We start from the raw sequence: 21,191 nt of genomic DNA, 5'->3' as shown, positions 1-21,191 counted from the left end.
CTTTGCAGGCAGATTCTTTACCAGCTGAGCCACAAGGGAAGCCTTTAATATAAGGCTTATCATAAAAAATATGTAGCTAATTGTCTTGTGTGAGAAACGCTGCTTCCAGGAGTTCAGAAGGACGATAAGTGATTTGGAGAGTTTTATAAAATTTCATTTAAGGGGATATGCTTGACTTGAAGGTTGTTTCTTTTTTAAGTTGGAGCAGACAGTATGGTGGCTGTTACTTTGGGAGCCTTGGGGAACAAGCCCACAAAACTTGTAAGTTTCATTCAGAAATCAAGAAATCTGGTTAAAATTCTTAAATCCTTTTTTCTTCTCTTTCTTTTCATGAATCATGAATCATTTTTATGAACTATACTTTGATCTTACAGTGTCATATTTAATCTTTTAGCTGTTGGTAGCTGGTAATTCGCTTACTAGTCAGATTTTAATAACACAGAGTTTCAAAGCAGGAGGAGATGCTCAATATTATTGTATATAACTTTTTTCCTAAGAAAACAGATAAGTGGTACAGCTAGAAATCAAACCCAATGTTTAGGCATTCTTTTTCTTGTTTCCTATAGTTCATTGTCTTGATATGTTTATTGTATGTGTATGTATCTTGAGTACAAGTTCAGTTCAGTTCAGTCACTCAGTCGTGTCTGACTGTTTGCGACCCCTTGGACTGCAGCAGCAGGCCAGGCCTCCCTGTCCATCACCAGCTCCTGGAGTTTACTCAAACTCATGCCCATTGAGTCGGTGATGCCATCCAACTATCTCATCCTCTGTTGCCCCCTTCTCCTCCCACCTTCAACCTTTCCCAGCATCAGGGTCTTTTCCAGTAAGTCAGTTCTTTGCATCAGGTGGCCAAAGTATTGGAGTTTCCACTTCAACATCAGTCCTTCTAATGAATATTCAGGAATGATTTCCTTTAGTACACGGTAGTATGCTTTTATTTATTATCAGAAAATACTTTATTTTTTTAGGCACTGTAAGTTTCTTGTTTCTTTTAAAGTCTAGATTGATGTGTATACTCAGATGTGTAATTTTCTAGAATTTCTGTTGCATGAGGATTTCATAGATCATTTCAATAAAATGTGGCACTTGGTTCTAATGTTGTCGTTCAGCCACTCAGTCATGTCCAACTTTTTGCAACCCCGTGGACTGCAGCACTCCAGGCTTCCCTGTCCTTCACCATCTCCCGAAGCTTGCTCAAACCCATGACCATTGAGTCAGAGTCAGTGATGCCATCCAGCCATCTCGTCCTCTGTCATGCCCTTCTCCTCCTGCCTTCAATCATTCCGAGCATCAGAGTCTTTTCAAGTGAGTCGGTTCTTTGCATCAGGAGGCCAAAATATTGGAACTTCAGCTTTGGCATCAGTCCTTTCAATGAATATTCAGGACTGATTTCCTGTAGTATTGATTGGTTTTATCTCCTTGCAGTCCACGGGATTCTGAATAGCTTTCTCTAACACTACAGTTTGAAAGCATCAGTTCCTCGGCGCTCAGCCTTCTTTCTGGTCCAACTCTCATATCCATACACGACTACTGGAAAAACCATAGCCTTGACTAGATGCACCTTTGCTGGCACAATAATGGCTTTTTAATACTTTGTCTAGGTCCTAATAATCTCTAATAGATATTTTTGTAATTCATATGAGAAACTTTTCATGGCCAAGCCTTTTTTGATCCTATTAAATGAAACTTAATAATTAAAATGACTATGAGTATGTGTGAGTAAACTGTTACTTCTTGAAAAAAAAAAAAATCAAGGTCTATGTAGGTAGTGGCCAGTGCTCTCATTTGCAGTTCTTTTTCTTAAATCAAAATTACTTTCCCCCTTGGGAGACTCTGTCCATTTTTATTATTGCCTCTCAGTATTAACTCAAGGAATACAGAGATCATTCAGTTTATCTTTAGCGCCCTGTATAGAATATGGACTTGAGACTTTCTGCCCTTAATTTGACATGAGATAATTGAGGTAAAACAGTCAGCAAAAACAAGACTGACTGTGGCTCAGATCATGAATTCCTTATTGCCAAATTCAGACTTAAATTGAAGAAAGTGGGGAAAACCATTAGACCATTCATGTATGACCTAAATCAAATCTATTATGATTATACAGTGCAAGTGAGAAATAGATTTAAGGGACTAGATGTGATAGGGTGCCTGATAAACTATGGACGGAGGTTTGTGACATTGTACAGGAGACAGGGATCAAGACCATCCCCAAGAAAAAGAAATGCAAAAAGGCAAAATGGCTGTCTGAGGAGGCCTTACAAGTAGCTGTGAAAAGAAGGGAAGCAAAAAGCAAAGGAGAAAAGGAAAGATATACCCATTTGAATGCAGAATTCCAAAGGATAGCAAGGAGAGATAAGAAAGCCTTCCTTAGCGATCAGTGCAAAGAAATAGAGGAAAACAATAGAATGGGAAAAACTAGAGATCTCTTCAAGAAAATTAGAGATACCCAGGGAACATTTCATGCAAAGATGGGCTCAATAAAGGACAGAAATGGTATGGACCTAACAGAAGCAGAAGATATTAAGAAGAGGTGGCAAGAATACACAGAAAAACTGTACAAAAAAGATCTTCACGACCCAGATAATCATGATAGTGTGATTATTCACTGAGAGCCAGACATCTGGAATGTGCAGTCAAGTGGGCCTTAGGAAGCATCACTGTGAAGAAAGCTAGTGGAGGTGATGGAATTCCAGTCGAGCTATTTCAAATCCTAAAAGATGACGCTGTGAAAGCGCTGCACTCAATATGCCAGCAAATTTGGAAAACTCAACAGTGGCCACAGGACTGGAAAAGGTCAGTTTTCATTTCAATCCCAAAGAATGCTCAAACTCCCGCACAGTTGCACTCATCTCACACGCTAGTAAAGTAATGCTCAAAAATTCTCCAAGCCAGGCGTGAACTTCCAGGTGTTCAAGCTGGTTTTAGAAAAGGCAGAGGAACCAGAGGTCAAATTGCCAATATCCACTGGATGATCGAAAAAGCAAGAGAGTTCCAGAAAATATTTCTGCTTTATTGCCAATGCCAAAGCCTTTGACTGTGTGGATCACAATAAACTGTGGAATATTCTGAAAGAGATGGGAATACCAGATCACCTGACCTGCCTCTTGAGAAACCTGTATGCAGGTCAAGAATCAGCAGTTAGAACTGGACATGGAACAACAGACTGATTCCAAATAGGAAAAGGTGTACGTCAAGGCTGTATATTGTCACTGTGCTTATTTAACTCATATGCAGAGTACATCATGAGAAACGCTGGAGTGGAAGAAGCACAAGCTGGAATCAAGATTGCCGGGAGAAATATCAATAACCTCAGATATGCAGATGACACCACCCTTATGGCAGAAAGTGAAGAAGAACTAAAGAGCCTCTTGATGAAAGTGAAAGAGGAGAGTGGAAAAGTTGGCTTAAAGCTCAACATTCAGAAAACTAAGATAATGGCATCCGGTGCCGTCACTTCATGGCAAATAGATGGGGAAACAGTGGAAACAGTGTCAGACTTTATTTTTTGGGGGCTCCGAAATCACTGCAGTTGGGCTCCAAAATCACGTGCAGAAGCCATGAAATTAAAAGACGCTTACTCCTTGGAAGGAAAGTTATGACCAACCTAGACAGCATATTAAAAAGCAGAGACATTACTTTGTCTACAAAGGTCCATCTAGTCAAGGCTATGGTTTTTCCAGTGGTCATGTATGGATGTGAGAGTGGGCCTATAAGGAAAGCTGAGTGCCGAAGCACTGATGCTTTTGAACTGTGGTGTTGCAGAAGACTCTTGAGAGTCCCTTGGACTGCAAGGAGATCCAACCAGTCCATCCTAAAGGAGATCAGTCCTGGGTATTCATTGGAAGGACTGATGCTGAAGCTAAACTCCAATACTTTGGCCACCTGATGTGAAGAACTGACTCATTTGATCAGACCCTGATGCTGGGAAAGATTGAGGGCAGGAGGAGAAGAGGACGACAGAGGATGATACTTGGATGGCATCACCGACTCAAATGGACATGCGTTTGGGTGAACTCTAGGAGTTGATGATGGACAGGAGGGCTGGCGTGTGCAGTCCATGAGGTCGCAGTGAGTCACATGACTGAGCAACTGAACTGAACTGAATTGAGGTAAGAACTTTCAAACTTTATTAAAGGTAGAGGAAATCTGAAGGGAAATAAGCGCAGAGCACCGTGTGTGTGTGTTTGTGTGTGTGTTAGTCGCCAATTTGTGTTTGACTCTCTGTGACCCCATGGACTGTAGCGTGTGTGTGCGTGTGAGTGAGTCGCTCATTCGTGTTTGACTCTTTGTGACCCCCATCGATTGTAGCGTTCCAGGCTCCTCTGTCCATGGAATTCTCCAGGCAAGAATACTGGAGTGGGTTTCCATGCCCTCCTCAAGGGGATCCTCCCAACCCAGGAATCAAACCCAGGTTTCCTGCATTGCAGGCAGATTCTTGATCGTCTGAGGCAGAGAAGCCGAAGGGCTGTTGATCATGCAAAGTAGCATGTGCTAAGGGCTCAGTGAATGGTAAGGAACCTAGAATTAATGAGGTTTATTAGAGCACCACGGGGTAAGGATTTCTGGAAAAGAAAGGACTGAATATGAGGATGGAAAGAAAGGAAGGAAGGAGGTAATTCCTTTTCAGGAAGGATGGGAGGTAATTAAGGAAGGAGGGCACAATTTTAAAAATAATTCGTTGTCTAAATTATGGTAGACTAAATGGTCCTGCTTTTGAATTTAGACTATATTAGAATCAGTACACATTCAATTTAATAGTTTTTTTCTTCACTTTTATGTTTCCAAGGTACTTTTTATTTGAAAAAATGAAGCTATGTTCTTCGATGACCTGTTATTGTTTCTTACTGTGCTGTCACTTTTGTTTATAAATATGTAATCTGGTCAGACTTGATTGTAAACTGAGGGCAGCTCCAAGGTAAGTCGGTCCCTCTCACTTTATTGATGAGAACAAGTCAGCCTCAGTCCACCAGGAAAGGCAAGGGAGCTGGAGCACTAAATTCAAAAGAATTTTTAAAACATAATGCTTCAGATAATTTTTCTTGTTCTTTGTCAGAGTTTGTCATCAAAATAAGTTAGTAGCCAAGTGCATATATTTACTGTTTTTAGGAGTAGTAGAGACTTACACAGGAAATTAACCTTTTTTCTTCTGCAGCAAATATGAATTCAGTTCTTTAGATGAAATTATATTCCATAGATATGTTTAGGTCGAAAGGGAGAAAAGGACCTCTATTATATGGATTAGTTGACTTAAGGAATAGAGATGACTCTGAGTGAGCTAAAGCGGGTGTTTAGAGAACAGGAATCTAATACTCAGTTTTGAACGTGTTTTATCTGGTCATGAGTAGTATTAGTATCTTCTTAGCATGTACCTTTGCATGTATTTGACCTTATTTTTAACTTTATAGTAGTAATATTTTAGTTTGAGTATTTAACAGCCCTTTAGGTTTCTTTGAACTGTATTTTGGCTTGTTATATATAAAGATTGTCCACCCTCTACCCTCACCCCTTTCAGAGTTGGTTTGTAAGCAAACTCAAAGGTACCAGAGTTTTTTAATGTGGAGGCTTATTCTAGAAAAGGATGTTAGCTATAGATCTGCCTGTCTAAATTGCAGGCATCTAAAATTTTTGTCCAGATTTTTTGTTCTTAGTGGAAAGCATTTTCAGTCTGGTTTGCTGCTTACCTAGGCAAGGACAAGGACATCCTTGAATTCCCAAATCTATGATTCTAAGTAGACAATGGATATGTCAGTAGGAAATAATGTTATTATCAGGAGTTTTGTGCTTCTGCTTTACTCTGTGAAATACTCATGTACACACACATACACATACACATCAGCTCTACCAAGTTAAGTGTGCTCTTCCTCTTTGTTTGGTCTTTGTATATGCTGGCTAATTCCTTCTCCTACTTCTACCTTTTAGGTCTCATCTTAGGCTTCTTCCTTTGGAAAAATTTTAACTACATGAGACTTCTGATGCCTGTTCTTGACATACCTATACTTATCCCCTTAGATCCCCTGTATCACCATGTGCCTTCATAACACGTGCACTGGCCCTTATCTTCTACCAGACTATACTTTCCTTTAGGGAAGAGGTCATCATATTCCTACCACCCAGAACAGTGCCTGGCTTGTAGTAGGCACTTAGGAAATGCTTGAATGAGTGACTATTGGGTTGGCCAAGAAGTTCGCTTGATTTTTTTTCTGTATCCAATACTACTGTTAAAGTACTTTTAAAGTATTCCTGTGGCAAATACATCATGAATATATATTATTTATTGCTGTATTTTATGCATTGACTATGAATGAAAAATTTTAGAATCAGTCCAGAACTGAATGCTATATAATATGTATAAACACATGTGAAACCTTTTAAGAGATTTTAAAAATGTGGTTACTTAAAGTGATTTAAGCAAATTACTTAAAAAAGATAGCTGGTAGTTCCGTCTTCCGTGTATGAGAACTCTTTGTAAAATACTATTTCTCAGGTGCTTACTTTATAGTACAGTTACTCTGTACCATTGGTTAAGCAAGTAAATAATAACGTTATGCTCCTTTGGGTTCAGCAGTGTATTTTTCCTCAAAGAAGGCAATGTAAAAGACCGATGTGCAGAGAACATTGTTTATTCAGTCTTCAGACGATGTTTGCTGTACATATATTCTCAGTCTTGTAAAAACTTAGGGCCACAGAGTGGTATAGACCAAGTGATCTCTATAAGGACTATACAGGACCATCCATCAGTATTAATTTTTAAAGATTGAACCTCTGTTGTCTTTCGCCCTGAAAAAGGCAAATTACATTTAGTATAGTGATAATATAGTGATTGACACTGGCTTTCCCACGCTGTTAAGTCACATGGGCTGGTGAGGGAGCCTAAGGAATGGTAACATTTTCAGTTCCTCAGCTGTATTTGTTGTTGTACCACATTGAGGTTTACATGTGATTACAGTGATATCATGGATCTAGTGTTAGCTAAACTGTCTTCCAGAAGTTAGCAAGTGATTGCAAAAGATTCCTATCAAATTAGATTGATTGTAATTATAATAAAGCACATGCAAGCACACAACATAAAAAAATGTTAGAACTCTTAATCCCAATATGGGCTCTTATTATGGGGTAAAAATTATAATATCACATCTCAAATATCAACCTCTCAAAATTTGAGATTGTCAAAGATTATTTGAAATACGTGTCTCTCTTTACTGTTGTTGAAACTGTAGCTTGCGTAAGTGTACATACAGTGTGCTTGATAGGTGGCTAAGTGATAGCATAAAATCATAGCAAATTAGCAAGACGTTTTAAAAAATATGCATTCTGAGGATAAAAACTAAGCTTTATGAATTTTTCCCCCATAAGTGTTTGATAGAGCCATACAACTTTTCAATACAGTACTATAGAATTTCTCAATGTTTACAAGGCCCTTTGAGGTTTCTTATTCAGTAGTAAAAGATAGAAAGCATGCCACTGGGGAAACACTAGTTTCTCAGGCCTTGGTCAAAATGGCTGAAATAATGCATAGAATATATGGCCAAAAATTAAAATACGTTCCTTTGTCATCAAATGTCTTTCAAACATGTAGTAAACAGTGCCAAGTTGATGAAACCAGTATGAGACCAATTATATGTGGGAGATCTACTTTAAGAAACTAAAATAAAACATTTTCCCTTACTATTTGCTAGATTTTGTCTTTTGGTGGGGAGTGAAGAGTTACAGCAAAGAGATGCTGGACAAAAGTATATTCTCAACAGTAAATATTTCTTTAATGAAAATTAGTCTTTTATGGAAGAAAAATCATAGTCACTTAAGGAGATAATGGTTCACTGCATCCCTCCTAGGAAGATTACTGCAGCAAAGAAATTGAACCAGGAGTTCAGAGCTGTTAGAGTGTCATCAGTGTAGTTAATTTTATGAAAACAAGACCTTTAACTTTAAAATCCAGGTAGCTGTTTACAGCAATGATACCTAAATATGCAGATGCTCAAGTCCCTTATATAAAATGGTGTGGTATTTGCATATAACCTATGCACAACCTCCCCTTCCCATATACTTTAAATCAGATCTAGATTACCTAATACAATATAAATGCCATGTAAAAGTGCGGGTGCTTGGCATATTCGAGTTTGCTTTTTGGAACTTGCTGGAATTCCACGTGCCACCCCCCGCCCCAGTATTTTTGACTTGTGGTTGAACCTGAAGACGTGGAAGCAGCTGGTACTGAGGGCTTGCTGTGAATGAAATGAGAAATGACCAGGAAGTTACAGTCTGCCACATAGAGTTTTGATGATTATCTTATAACAAAGAGTTTTGCTTTTGAAGAGTTAGAGAACTTAAAATAGTAATTACTAATTGCTATGCAGATATTTTTGGATAAAAGAAAATACACACTTTTAATCATGCTATTCAGGGTGAAGTTTGCTTACTAAGAAAGTAAACTTTTTTTTTAGAGTCGTGTTAGTGAAAGAAGTTAGGAAACAAATGTTTGGAGATGGTTTGTTTTGTGATTTTTGTTGAGTGGAAAAAAAGATATATTGCTTGAACTTTAAGCACTTTGAAATTTAGGTATATCTTCTAGGAAAACTCACATATTTGCACCATGATCTTTTTTTTTTTAAACAGCACTGTTTCCTACTTTTAAATGAGAAATAACTGAGACAATGGAAGGGGGGGTACAAGCATGCAGTGGCATATAGTGAATGAGTTACAGCTCTCTCCATCAATGTGAATGAAATACAATGTTGAGCTGGAAATAAAAGAGTACTAGAGTAATATGTAGGGGTTAATAGTCAGCTGCCTGTTGCTCTGGCTAAGCCATGAGAAAATCACCATGGGGAAGGAATAAAAGCAAAATATAGCAATACAGCATAACCCAAATAAAAGTACATTGGGTTGATTAGTTTGGGGTCGTCATACTCTACTAAGCTAAGGGAAAACATAGTGTGGACCTTGGAAGGCTGGGTCAGCGCAAGTTCAGAACACTGCTTGTGCACACACTAAGATGTTTTCCCAAGGCATGTGCAGGTCCATGACCTCCAGCTAGGTGATAGCCCTTGTACAAGAAGATAACACAGATAGTTTAAAGTAATCCATAAAATTGGAGACGTGACCGGGGACGCAGGAGGCTGACTTCATCGTAGCACAACAGATACTTTTTGCTTGCCAAGACACTAAATAAGAGTGATGTGGCTCCGAGGAACAGGGCTCTTGACCCAAGAGGTCTTGAGTCCCCTGATCCCATCTTTAAAACTTTAATTCTGTCTCTAGTTCCTTTTTCCCAAACTGTGCATCGATCACTTTCCATCCCTACCTGCTGTGCCGGCCGCGGCAAGTGGCGCCCAGCACAGGGCTTGAAAGTGAAGGATCGCCAAGAGCGAGACTGAAGCGGTGCGTGGTCCTGAAGAATAGTGGGGTGAGGCTCTGAAAATCCCCCTTTGTGGTAAATAACACTGTTAGGCATTGGAACTGGGGTTAAATATGGGAAGTTCAGAAAGCTCAGAACAGTACCGGCCGTATATATGCTATGCCTCTTAAGGCACCTTTCTAAAGCAGGTGGCGGGCGGGGCAGGGGCGGGTACAAAAATAAGCGAGGGCCGGCTATTGGGGCTTTTTACAAACCATTGAGAAACGTTGCTCATGGTTCCCTAGGAACTTGGGAGAAGGTAGGTAGTAAATTAGAGAAACTTCTTTGCAAGGGAGTGCCCTTGCCTCTATCTGTCTGGTCAATTTGGACACCGATAAAATCTATTTTAGAACCTCTTCAGACCTCAGAAGGGAGTGAGGATGAAGGTGAAGCCCCATTAAAGGGAGAACCTGAATATGCAAAGCCTGAGGGGAGAGAGCAAAAAATGCTGGAGGCTCTTAAAGCTACAGTTCCTTCTGCACCTTTGGGGAGGACGAATTTCCTTTACCTCCTTTTCCTCCTCCTCCTGTCTTAACGGCTGGAGTGACGCAAGCTTTTCCTCCCTTGCCACCGACAATGGTTCTGTCACCTCTCCAGAAAGGTATTTGGTGGGCTCGACAGGAGGGTGACTTGGAGGCTATGACTATGACATTTCCAATGACAATGCATGAACGAGTAGCTCCTGGGGAAGATCCTAATAATCCTAATGGGGTGTATGAGGCTGTACACAGATTCCCTTCAAAATACTAAAGGAACTTAGGCAAGCTGTTCAGAGTTTATGTAGTAAATTCTCCTTTTATCTTGGGAATAGTGCAGGGACTAGCTGAGGGTCCCCATTTGATTATGGTGGTTCATGACCAAGTCAGATAGATCCCCATCTATTTAGATCAATTGATAGGCAGTGGAAATTGGGGGACAACTCAAGATCAAGTGCTCATGGAAGATTAGGCTATAGAACAGGTGAGGCAATACTGCATAAGAGCCTGGGAAAAAATAGAGGTTAAAGGACAGGCTTTCTTTACTTTCAGAGACCTCCCCTCCCCAAAGAGACAATCCCTACTGGGACAACATTAACCCCGTCAGCAGAGCCAATTTGAACACTGTTTGGTTTAAATTTTAGTTAAGAAACTGTGACTACAAAAAGGAGAGATGACGTTTTTGACACTGAATGGCCATGATATTCTTTAGACTCCAGAGAAAACTGGTCAAAATGAAGTCCTTTTTGAAATTGCAAAACCGGTTCTTCTTGCACGTGAATTTAAAAAAAAAAAAAAAGTTGGCTTGTTAAAATACTTTTTTGGAGCTCCAGTTCTGCCTGAGAAACAAAAACAGGCCTGGGAAAAAAACCTAAAGTTAACTCTTATTGTGTCCTTGGGATACACAGCCCACTCTATCTGGGACTCCAACCATGAACAAATTGGTAGAACTCAAACCAAAAAGAAAAAGAAGGGGCAGAGACATTTTAAATATTAAGCAGAAAACTATGAGATCTCTGCCTATATGTCTGTCTAAATTTAAGTGTGTCTCAGTGTGTGCCTTCATCCTTGGACAGAATTGCTTAAGGCTGATTGGTTGATGAGCTCTATTTAATTGGCCTAAACAGAAGTAAGTGCTTACGAATCAAACAATTATAAATTCAAAAAATTAAAATGAATTTCAGGATTGTGTGAACTGGGAAATATTCACTATTAAATTGATACCTGGTATTAATGTTTATTTATTGACTTTGTGAAGATACTTTTGGAGATGACATAGCTTTGGGTAATTTATACTTACCAATCTACAGAATGATGATATAAAGTACAGTTCGTGGTTGCTAAAGGAAAGTAAGATGTGTTTTTAATAGAAAGGTAACAGGAATGGAATTACATTCTATTACGGAAAAAGGAAGTACATCTGAACTTACAGGTGCTATTCTCTGAATGGGCAAATAGAGTGATAAATACAGAAGTATAAAAAAGGTTTGTGACAAGTGGAAGAGAGTTTTGTACATGATACACGTTTCTTAAAGACATTAAACTGCCTTTGAAATCTTTTATTGTTACTTTGACTGAGTGAATAACTATTGTTTTACAATGAATATAAGCTGGTACCAATCTGAAATTTGATTTTCTCTTCCTGTTAAAAAAACAAAGGCTTCTTGGAATATGGTTTTTGATAACAGACTATGTAAATTTCTTTGTCTTTAAGTGATTGATACTTGCTTTTAAAATCTTTTGTTACTTTGATAAAATGAATGTTATATCACAATGATCTATGAAAACTATGGCACACAGAGACAAAGCTCATTCTGCTTCTACAAAATTAACCCCTCTTCAGAAAATTTAAAATGGATAAAAAATGGCTCTAACCAGACAGTCGGGGCTTTGGGAAATCCAGGGCAGCCTCTTGGCTTTTCCCAGCTCCCTAACAAACCTCACTTTTATTTGATAGGATAAAGCCTTTCCTGGCTACAGGGTTAATATCTCACAATTCTTTTTTAAAAAAATGATTAAAATACATTTTCTGCAGTCTCCAGTGATCAGGGCACCCACATTGCTGGACAGGTTGTACAGACACTGGCAAAAATTTCATGAGCTTCTTAGAGACTATCACATTCACTGACGTCCTTTGTCGTCAGGCAAGGACTACAAAACAAAAGGATTGGTTACATGAGGTTAAACAGACTGCTAAATATGACTGCAATTTTCATGACTTTTTGACATATTACTGGCTTCTAATCTTTGTTTTCAGATATAGAAAAACTCTTCTCAAGTCACTGATGGTTTAAAACAATTTAGTGATTTACACCTGTGGGTAAAATTAAAACATTTTTCTTTTCTCTGTCTCGTCCCTCCAGAAATTGGAGACATTTGGGTTCTGAACAGCCTCATCAAGGTACAAAAAAGACTGACTCCAGACGTACACAAGAATCTCAGAGTATACTGGGAAATCCAAACTCATATAGATGAGGATTTTAACAGTTTGGTGGATTTAGAAAATGCAGTGCTACTCTTAGGAAAAGAAGTACAAAATCTTAAATTACAATGCATTTATTTTTATCTTTATTATTTTTTATTTTTTTATTACAATGCATTTAAAGTGTGCCTGGAACATTCTACTTTCTGTGTGACCTCCCCAGGAATATAACCAATCTAAACACTCCTGGGTAAAGGTTAGACGACAACCTTACACTAGATATTAAAAAGCTACAAGCAAAAATCATTGGCATGCAGCATGCTTCTTTCAGACTATTATCAGATACAGATACAGTTCATGGACTAGCAGAGGGCCTTAACTCATTGAGTCCTCAAAGGCATCAGAGGTGGTCTCATTGAAACACTAGCTATGTTTTGCTGTTTTGCTATATAATCTTCTGTTTAGTCCCTAGATGCATGCGAAAAACCCTCCAAGAACTAATGAAGAAAAAAGTTGCGAGATCGACATATCTTCTGCTACAAAAACAAACAGGGAGATCTGCAGGGGTGAACAGTCAGCTGCCTGTTGCCCTGGCTAAGCCATGAGAAAATCACCGTGGGAAAAGAACAAAAGCAAAATATAGCAATACAGCATAACCCAAATAAAAGTACATTGGGTTGATTAGTTGGGGTCGTTATACTCTGCTAAGCTAAGGAAAAACATAGTGCGGACCTTGGAACACTGGGTCAGCGCAAATTCAGAACACGTGTTTGTGCACACACTGAGATGTTTTCCCAAGGCATGCAGGTCTATGACCTCCAGCTAGGTAATAGCCCTTGTACAAGAAAATAACACAGTTTAAAGTAGCCAATAAAATTGGAGACGTGACCGGGGACGCAGGAGGCTGACTTCATCGTAGCACAACAGATACCTTATGCTTGCCAAGACACTAAATAAGAGTGATGTGGCTCCGAGGAACAGGGCTCTTGACCCAAGAGGTCCCATCTTTAAAACTTTAATTCTGTCTCTAGTTTCTTTTTCCCAAACTGTGCGTCGACCATTTTCCATCCCTACCTGCTGTGCTGGCTGCAGCAGTAATGCATATTGTATTTTACATCAGTGTAAAGTGTCAAACATAAAACTAAACAACCAACATAAATATGGTTAGACTAGAAGGAACACTAGTTATAAAGGTCAGAAATAATAAGAGACTTCAGTGGACTTGATAATGTTGTATTTTTTAAGCTATATGGAAGGTATGTGGGTATTTAGTACTCTTTAGCTGTGTGTATACATTGTATACAATAAATATGGTATTTCATGATTAAATAATTAAATCATTATAGGACAACACTAACTTTAAAATGAGATCAATTTTGAGCTTTAGAACAAAGTAGTAATTTGTAAAAGAATACGATCCCGGTTACAGCCAGTGAGTGTGCCAGTGACCAAAGTTCAGTCCATTAGTTAATAGTTTCCTGGACTTTGAATCTTGAGCAAGTGACTTTCAGAAAGGAATCAAACGGAAGGTAGAAATCACTGCAGCCCCAGGCAAGGCTGTTTTCGGTGTAAGAGTCTTCTATAGTTTCTGTTAAAGAAACTCCCACCTCCCTTTTCTCCTTTCTTTATTCCTAAATTAAAAACAAATTTGATGATAGAAACTTTCAAACTCTTTTTAAAACTCTTCTAAATGAGGAGTTCTGGTGACTTTGAGCCCATTTGTTGAAATTTGAAACAGCAGCACCTTAATTGGAAGAACATCAAGATAATGGAAATAACAAAGTTCTTTTTTGGTAATTGGTAGTTGGGACTGAAGAGTGGGTGATAAATACAGTTATCAATTCAGTTTCACTTGCATTTAGATATCTTTATAAGGTGGTGATGTTGTTTTCTCAGCTGAAATAGGCATTAAAAAGAATCTAAAATATACTTAGAACTAGGCTTTCAAAATCATTGTATCAAAGTATTAAACCAGTGTGTTGAAAAATAAGCACATTCTGTTATATTGTTATCAATACTTTTGTATTATACTTGAAGTTATTTTTAGGTAAGAGTAAAACTTTGCCATTTGAAAATTTCTTTTAATAAATATTTGTATTAATAATTAGTACATAATTAGTATATTAGTATATAATGAAAAGTTATAAAACTGCTGCAATTTACAAATATTGTATATGGTGGTTCATTGGGTTTTTAGGAATAGGAATATATAGTTTTATTGTAGTTAGGTAACAGTTACAGCTGAAAAAGAGCTCTCTCAAAGATACCTAGAGTCAAATGAAAGTAAATTGATCTAGACTAATATGTCTCAAAATGTGATTCTTAAGTTACCAGCATGCTTTTTTGAAGACCCCATACAAGATCTATTGGGGGGGCGGGGAAATGGCGGTGTGGGAATCTGCATTTTGAACAAATAGTAACAGCAAACATTTTGTGGTGTTTACTATGTCTCGGGAACTATTCTAAGCACTATATATTAATACATTCTTCCCTGTTAGGTGTAGTGAGTGAGTGAAGTCACTCAGTGGTGTCTGACTCTTTGTGACCCTATGGACTGTAGCCTACCAGGTTCCTCCATCCATGGGATTTTCCAGGCAAGAGTACTGGAGTGGGTTGCCATTTCCTTCTCCAGGGGATCTTCCCAACCCAGGGATCGAACCCAGGTCTCCTGCATTGTAAGCAGATGCTTTACCGTCTGAGCCACCAGGGAAGTCAGGTGTGGGTACTATTGTTATTATTCCCATTTGTCAGAGGAGGAATTTAAGGTTTAACAGACTAAGAAACTTACTAAGGTCACACAACTCAGGAGTCTTAGGGCCAGGCTTGTATATGGCAAACATATCAAGGCATTCTCATTCCCACTGCTCTAGTCCAGGCTGTTTAAAATTGAAAAAAGATTTTATTCTAAAAGTGAAGTTGGGAGGATGATGATGTGTAGTGGATTTCACAGTTCTCTAATAGGTAAAAGTAAAAGCACTTTTTTTTTTAACTTTTTTTTTCTCAGTAAAAGTTGTCCTATGCCACTTCATGGATTGTGAAACTCGGCAATATTAAGTAGTATGCTCTTCATCACATCATAATTTTATGGGTTAATGGGTTTCCGTCAGTCCAAGTAAAGTTCTTTATTTGATGTGCAGTACAGCCTAGATGGAATCACATATTTGTAAAACTGATACTTTGTTTTAATTAATTTTGGGGGTTGTCAAGATCTCTGGTGGGGGAATACACTTGATTATAACACTTACTTTTGGAAATCTTTCTAAAATGTATTAGCATACTTTTCTACCTTAATAAATTGAGCAAGATGTTGCCAAGTTTTGAATATTCTCATTGTTCTGTCTTACATATTGAACCCTCAAATTATAAATTAAAAAAAAAAAACAAACAGGTTTTGTTTCTTGGTTTTCCTTTCTCCGCCAACAGTGGTTTTCAGCTTGCTGCACATGCAGATCACCAGCAAGGCATTTTTTAAAAGATAATAATATCTGGGTCCCACCCCTGGAGACTCTAGTGTGTAAGGATTGAGAAACCACTGTTCTAGAAGAAGGATATATGGGGCAGTTTGCTTGGTTTCTTTTTTGTTGTGATTCCTATAAGTTTTGATAATAATGAAAAATACACGAGATTAGGAGTTAACTAGAAAACAGATGAACTGTTGTTGATAAATGCTCTTAATTTAAATATGTAACATCTACATTTTTTTTTCCCCTTTCAGATTTATTACTAAACATGGGTGCATTTTTGGACAAACCCAAAACTGAGAAGCACAACGCTCACGGTGCTGGGAACGGCCTGCGCTACGGCCTGAGCAGCATGCAGGGGTGGAGGGTGGAGATGGAAGACGCGCACACAGCCGTTGTCGGGATTCCGCACGGCTTGGAAGACTGGTCGTTTTTTGCAGTTTATGACGGTCATGCCGGATCCCGAGTAGCAAATTACTGCTCAACACACTTGTTAGAACACATCACTAACAACGAAGACTTCAGGGCCGCTGGAAAGTCAGGGTCTGCTCTTGAGCCTTCAGTGGAGAACGTCAAGAATGGTATCAGAACTGGCTTTTTGAAAATTGATGAATACATGCGTAACTTTTCAGACCTCAGAAATGGCATGGACAGGAGCGGTTCAACTGCAGTGGGAGTTATGATTTCACCTAAGCACATCTACTTCATCAACTGTGGCGATTCACGGGCTGTTCTGTATAGGAGTGGACAAGTCTGCTTTTCTACCCAAGATCACAAACCTTGCAACCCAAGGGAGAAAGAGCGAATCCAAAATGCAGGAGGCAGCGTAATGATACAGCGTGTTAATGGTTCATTAGCAGTGTCTCGTGCTCTGGGGGACTATGATTACAAGTGTGTTGATGGCAAGGGCCCAACAGAACAACTTGTTTCTCCAGAGCCTGAGGTTTATGAAATTTTAAGAGCAGAAGAGGATGAATTTATCATCTTGGCTTGTGATGGGATCTGGGATGTTATGAGTAATGAGGAGCTCTGTGAATTTGTTAAATCTAGGCTTGAGGTATCTGATGACCTGGAAAATGTGTGCAATTGGGTAGTGGACACTTGTTTACATAAGGTATGTAAGTCTTTTTTTGTTACAATTAAAATGCCCTATTAATTTCTAAAAGGCATGGTAAGTAAGATTAAGCAACCTTAAAGGTTTAAAGCTTTTAATATTTTCATTAGGAAAGTCCTAAGTCCTATATATTTTAAAGTTATTCTTTTCCCCAGAAATGAAATTATTTTTTGCCATCTTCATTTGTCTAAACCTTCTAATTTGAAAATTAAGTTTAATAAGTTTATGGCATTTGTTGCCATTTAAGTTCTTTATGACTTGTTGTGGCAGAGGCATCTATACACAATTGTGACTTGATTAAAATTCTCAACATTAGCAGTACCTGTCTTTTTTGGTTTGTTTTGGCCACTCGGCTTGTGGGATCTCAGTTTCCTGAGCAGGGATTGAATCCTGAGCCCTGTCTTTTTTGGTTTGTTTTGGCCACTCGGCTTGTGGGATCTCAGTTTCCTGAGCAGGGATTGAATCCTGAGCCCAGGCATTGAAAGCCTGGAATCCTGATACTCGGCCATCAAGGAACTCCCGGCAGTAACTGTCTTATGCCTGATTATGTAGCAGTTTCATAAAAAAAAAGAGTGAGAGCATGATTGTATATTAGATACACAAAATATCAAGAGCCACATAAACTATTGGAAGATATAACAGAAGCCTTAAACTAAGTAACATTTTGTAATTTAGCTCTGAGCCTACTAGCCTTACTAGCAGCTAAGATAGAAACTGAAGTAAGAGTTGTATATTCTGTAGTAGGAAAAGAAGCTTTTTCTGGCCATAAAACCTAAAAGGAATTTATGTGTGACTCTGTGTAAATATGACATGGTGGATAATATCTTACTTTTATAGGAGATAATCAAAATTCTTTCCATAGAGATGCCTTTGTCATCCCCAATTAGAAAACCAAAGACTAGTATAAAATGTAGTTTTGTTAAGAATTCCTGTAGAACACTAAAGTTTAATTTACATTTGCAATATTATATGAATCTTATTTCGATAGAGTAATAGAGAGGAGAATCCAAACTAACAGGCGGTTAGCAATTTCCTTTAATGTCTTTAAAATATTCAGTAATTTCAAGTGGGCTTTTGACAGCTTCTGTATAGCAGTCAATTAAAATTTGAGTTATCTGACCAGAACCTAAAATATGTAAGTATTCTGTGACTCTGATTGAAGAAGGTATAAGGACAAAACTGACCTTTGGTTATGTGATGTAAAGATTTTGACCGACTGTCTCCTTCTAGATTGGAGCCACTCTATTTCCTCACCATGTAAGTTGCTGTGAAAGACACAAGCATAGCCAGGAGGTTTCTCTAAAGGTCTCTGAGTCTATGGCAATATTCAGGTTTTGTTGAAGTATCTTTTACTTTTCCATAGGATGGGAAGAGACAACTTCAGAAAGAGAAAATGAAAGGGCTGGTTTTCCAGCTTTTTTCTTGGTGGTATCTCTAGTACTCTGCTGTTCGTTTGTTTGTTTTTAAAGCATGTTGTATCTATTTTGCTTCTCTGGATGAATTAAGTAGAGAAATATTGATGGTTGTCAGTGATCAAATAGTAAGTTCTAAAATTTTCTATCTCTTTGGACTCTATATGGAGAAATTCTGACGTGCGGCTTTTTGAGGTGAAAGCAAGCATGTGTTTTTTTGCCTAACTGGGAACTGAAAACAGTTGTTTTCCCCAATTATTTAAAACAAAAAGTTTGTTCATTGAAAAAAAGGCCAGATAACATAGGATGTGTATGTATATTTTAAGGTGATACGGAATATGTAAAGGAACACGCGAAAATTTTGCCACCGACCTAAGTGCGCTGTTGTCTTAATTGTGGTATTTATTTTTTTCATCTTTTATGCCTGCCTTGAATGTGTATATTTTTATAAAAAGGAATTCATTGTACTTGTTATTCTGCAGTCTGCTTTTTAATTCAACAGTATATTGTAGAGAGATCTCCATGTCTGTATCTATCGATCAAAATCATTTTTCATGGTTGTGTAGCAGAATGACATGTAGTTTCGAGGGGATAGCCAGAAATCTATTATGTCTGTAATTTAGAGTAAGGAGAGAAGTTTGTATTCTGGATAAACTGCACAGTCTCTTTTCCTGTAAAGGATATTAGTTTTCAGGAATTTTGACCCAACCATTTTGAATGGGGTTTAAATGATTCTGGTGGTGTATCTTCCTTTGATGGTTTTTATTGGTTCAAAGTGATTAAATATTTTTGTTGATGGTGTTAAACGATTCTAGGCAGAGTCGAAGAATCTTAGAAATGATAAATGATAGTAAAGAGGGACAAGGGGCTGGAATGCCAAATCTCTGTATTGAATTTAGTTGAATGAAGTTGACCATCTATCGCCTTTGAATGAAGTTGCATTTATGTTGAAATCAGTTTTGAGATGCCTAGCTAGCTGTTTTGTGTTGAAATGGAATAGAGGTGAATTTTTTGAATCACCACATGTGACTTATGGAATTAAATAAAGCTCTTATCCATTCCTGTTTTTCTGACTCCAAAATACTGTCCTTCCACTAGTTTATATTGTAAAGCCACCAGTTAGCAATATTTAAAACACTAGGATTAAAATAGAGCACATGATTGTTTTCACTTTAGTCTGAAAGATTGAATCTAAATTTTAAAATCCATGGAAAGCGTGTTGGCCAGTGCTTGCCCTGAGCAATTGCTCAGTAAGTATTAGCTGATTTTGTGTGTGTGTGTGTGTGTGGTAGAATAAATTTTAAAACATTTTTTTAAATTAATTTTTTATTGGAGCATAGTTGATTTACAGTGTTGTTAGTTTCTGCTGTACAACAGAGTGAGTCTGGTTACCTGTTTTGTATATGTCAATCCCAGTCTCCCAGTTTATCCCTCCCCCTTCCCTGACAAGCTCTAAGTTTGTTTTCTACACCTGTGGCTCAATTTTTGTTTTGTGAATAGATTCATTTGTACTTTTTTTTGTAGATTCCATATATAAGCAATCGTTGATATGTCTTTCTGTCTGACGTATTTCACTTAGTGTGGAATAAGTATACTCTAGGTCGAGGTATGATCTCTAGGTCCAGGTGTTAGCTGCTTTAGGAGAAGGTATGAATGGAGTAGATTGAATTTTTAACTAGATGCTTTTAAGATTTTTTCTGATAATAGATTTAAGTTAAGTGTTGGGAATTTCTTGATGATCCACTGGTTATAACTTGGCATTTTCATTGCCAGGGCCTGGGTTCGATTCCTGGTCAGGGAACTTAAGATCCTGCAAGCCTTGGGGCTCAGCTATATATAAATAAATAAATAAGTGTTAAAATTTTCTAACACTTTTAACATTTGTCATTCCCTAATAGTTTACAAGGATTTTTATATGTTAACTCACGAAATGTTGGGATATTATGATAACCATCGTAATCACAGTAGTATCAATAAATTGCTTTTTATGAGCCAGATGCTATTTTAAGCACTTTACACATTTTAATTTATTTAATTTTCACAACTGTAACAGGTAGCTAGCATTATTGTTGTTAATGATGGTCATTTTTCAGAATTGCTATTCAGTAGTATGAAGCTACAAGAGTTGGATGATTCTGGCCAGGTATTACCCTATTTAGATAATTAACTCTAGGGGAAAATGGTCCCTAAGAAAGAAGCTTTTCCATTTTATTGCCAGTGCTAGTAGCATTTCTGGTGTTTATGCTAACTAATTTCTGGTTGCATAGAATGAAAGTGAAAGTGTTAGTCGTTCAGTTGTGTCTTACTCTTTGTGACCCATAGACTGTAGCCCACCAGGCTCCTCTGTCTTTGGGATTCTCCAGGTAAAGAATACTGGAGTAGGTTGCCATTCTCTTCTCCAGGGAATCTTCCCAACCCGGGAATCAAACCCAGGTCTTCTGCATTGCAGGCAGATTCTTTACTGTCTGAGCCACCAGGCAAGCCCGTGGAATAGAATATGTAATAGCTATTTGCATGGCCTTTAATAACTTATAAATCACATTCATTTTATTTATCCTCATAGTAACCTTGAGGGGAACAAAGTAAAAATTTTTATTTCCAATTTGTAAGTAAGGAAATAGAGGTTTGTCATAAAAGAGTTTAAAAAAAAGAGAAGCTGGAAGTCAGATATTTGATGAGTCTTGAATCAGAGTCTAGAATTCAAGTTTTCTGAGTCAAGTTTTGCATGTATGTTACCGAAGTTTCCCACTAGATTTGATGAAAAAAATTTTTCCCAAGGGAAACTTTAAGACCTTCCTTTTCTTTTTTCAGTAATTGAAAAATTAAAAAAAAAAAATTTAAACAAGTAAAATGATATTTGAAGTGAAGTTATTAATCTTTATGTCTCTCCTTGTCAGTCTCATTCCCTT

At 37.9% G+C, this 21,191-nt stretch overlaps 1 protein-coding gene across 3 annotated transcripts in view; it reads left to right on the top strand.

Annotated features, from left to right (window-relative positions):
* Nucleotides 1–21,191, top strand: part of PPM1B (protein phosphatase, Mg2+/Mn2+ dependent 1B) — a 79,757-nt gene that overhangs the window by 39,180 nt on the left and 19,386 nt on the right. For 2 of the 3 annotated variants that reach the window (XM_043918122.1, XM_043918121.1), the window contains exon 2: nt 16,011–16,870. The exons of the other annotated variant lie outside the window; for it this stretch is intronic. In XM_043918122.1, the coding sequence (XP_043774057.1) occupies nt 16,025–16,870 (846 nt within the window). In that variant the 5' untranslated portion in view covers nt 16,011–16,024. The remainder of the gene's footprint in view (nt 1–16,010; nt 16,871–21,191) is intronic. 3 annotated transcript variants of the gene reach the window in all.

Source organism: Cervus elaphus, chromosome 11 (genome assembly GCF_910594005.1).
Source record: "Cervus elaphus chromosome 11, mCerEla1.1, whole genome shotgun sequence".
Lineage (NCBI taxonomy): Eukaryota > Metazoa > Chordata > Mammalia > Artiodactyla > Cervidae > Cervus > Cervus elaphus.
This window is presented reverse-complemented; position numbering and strand designations above follow the sequence as displayed.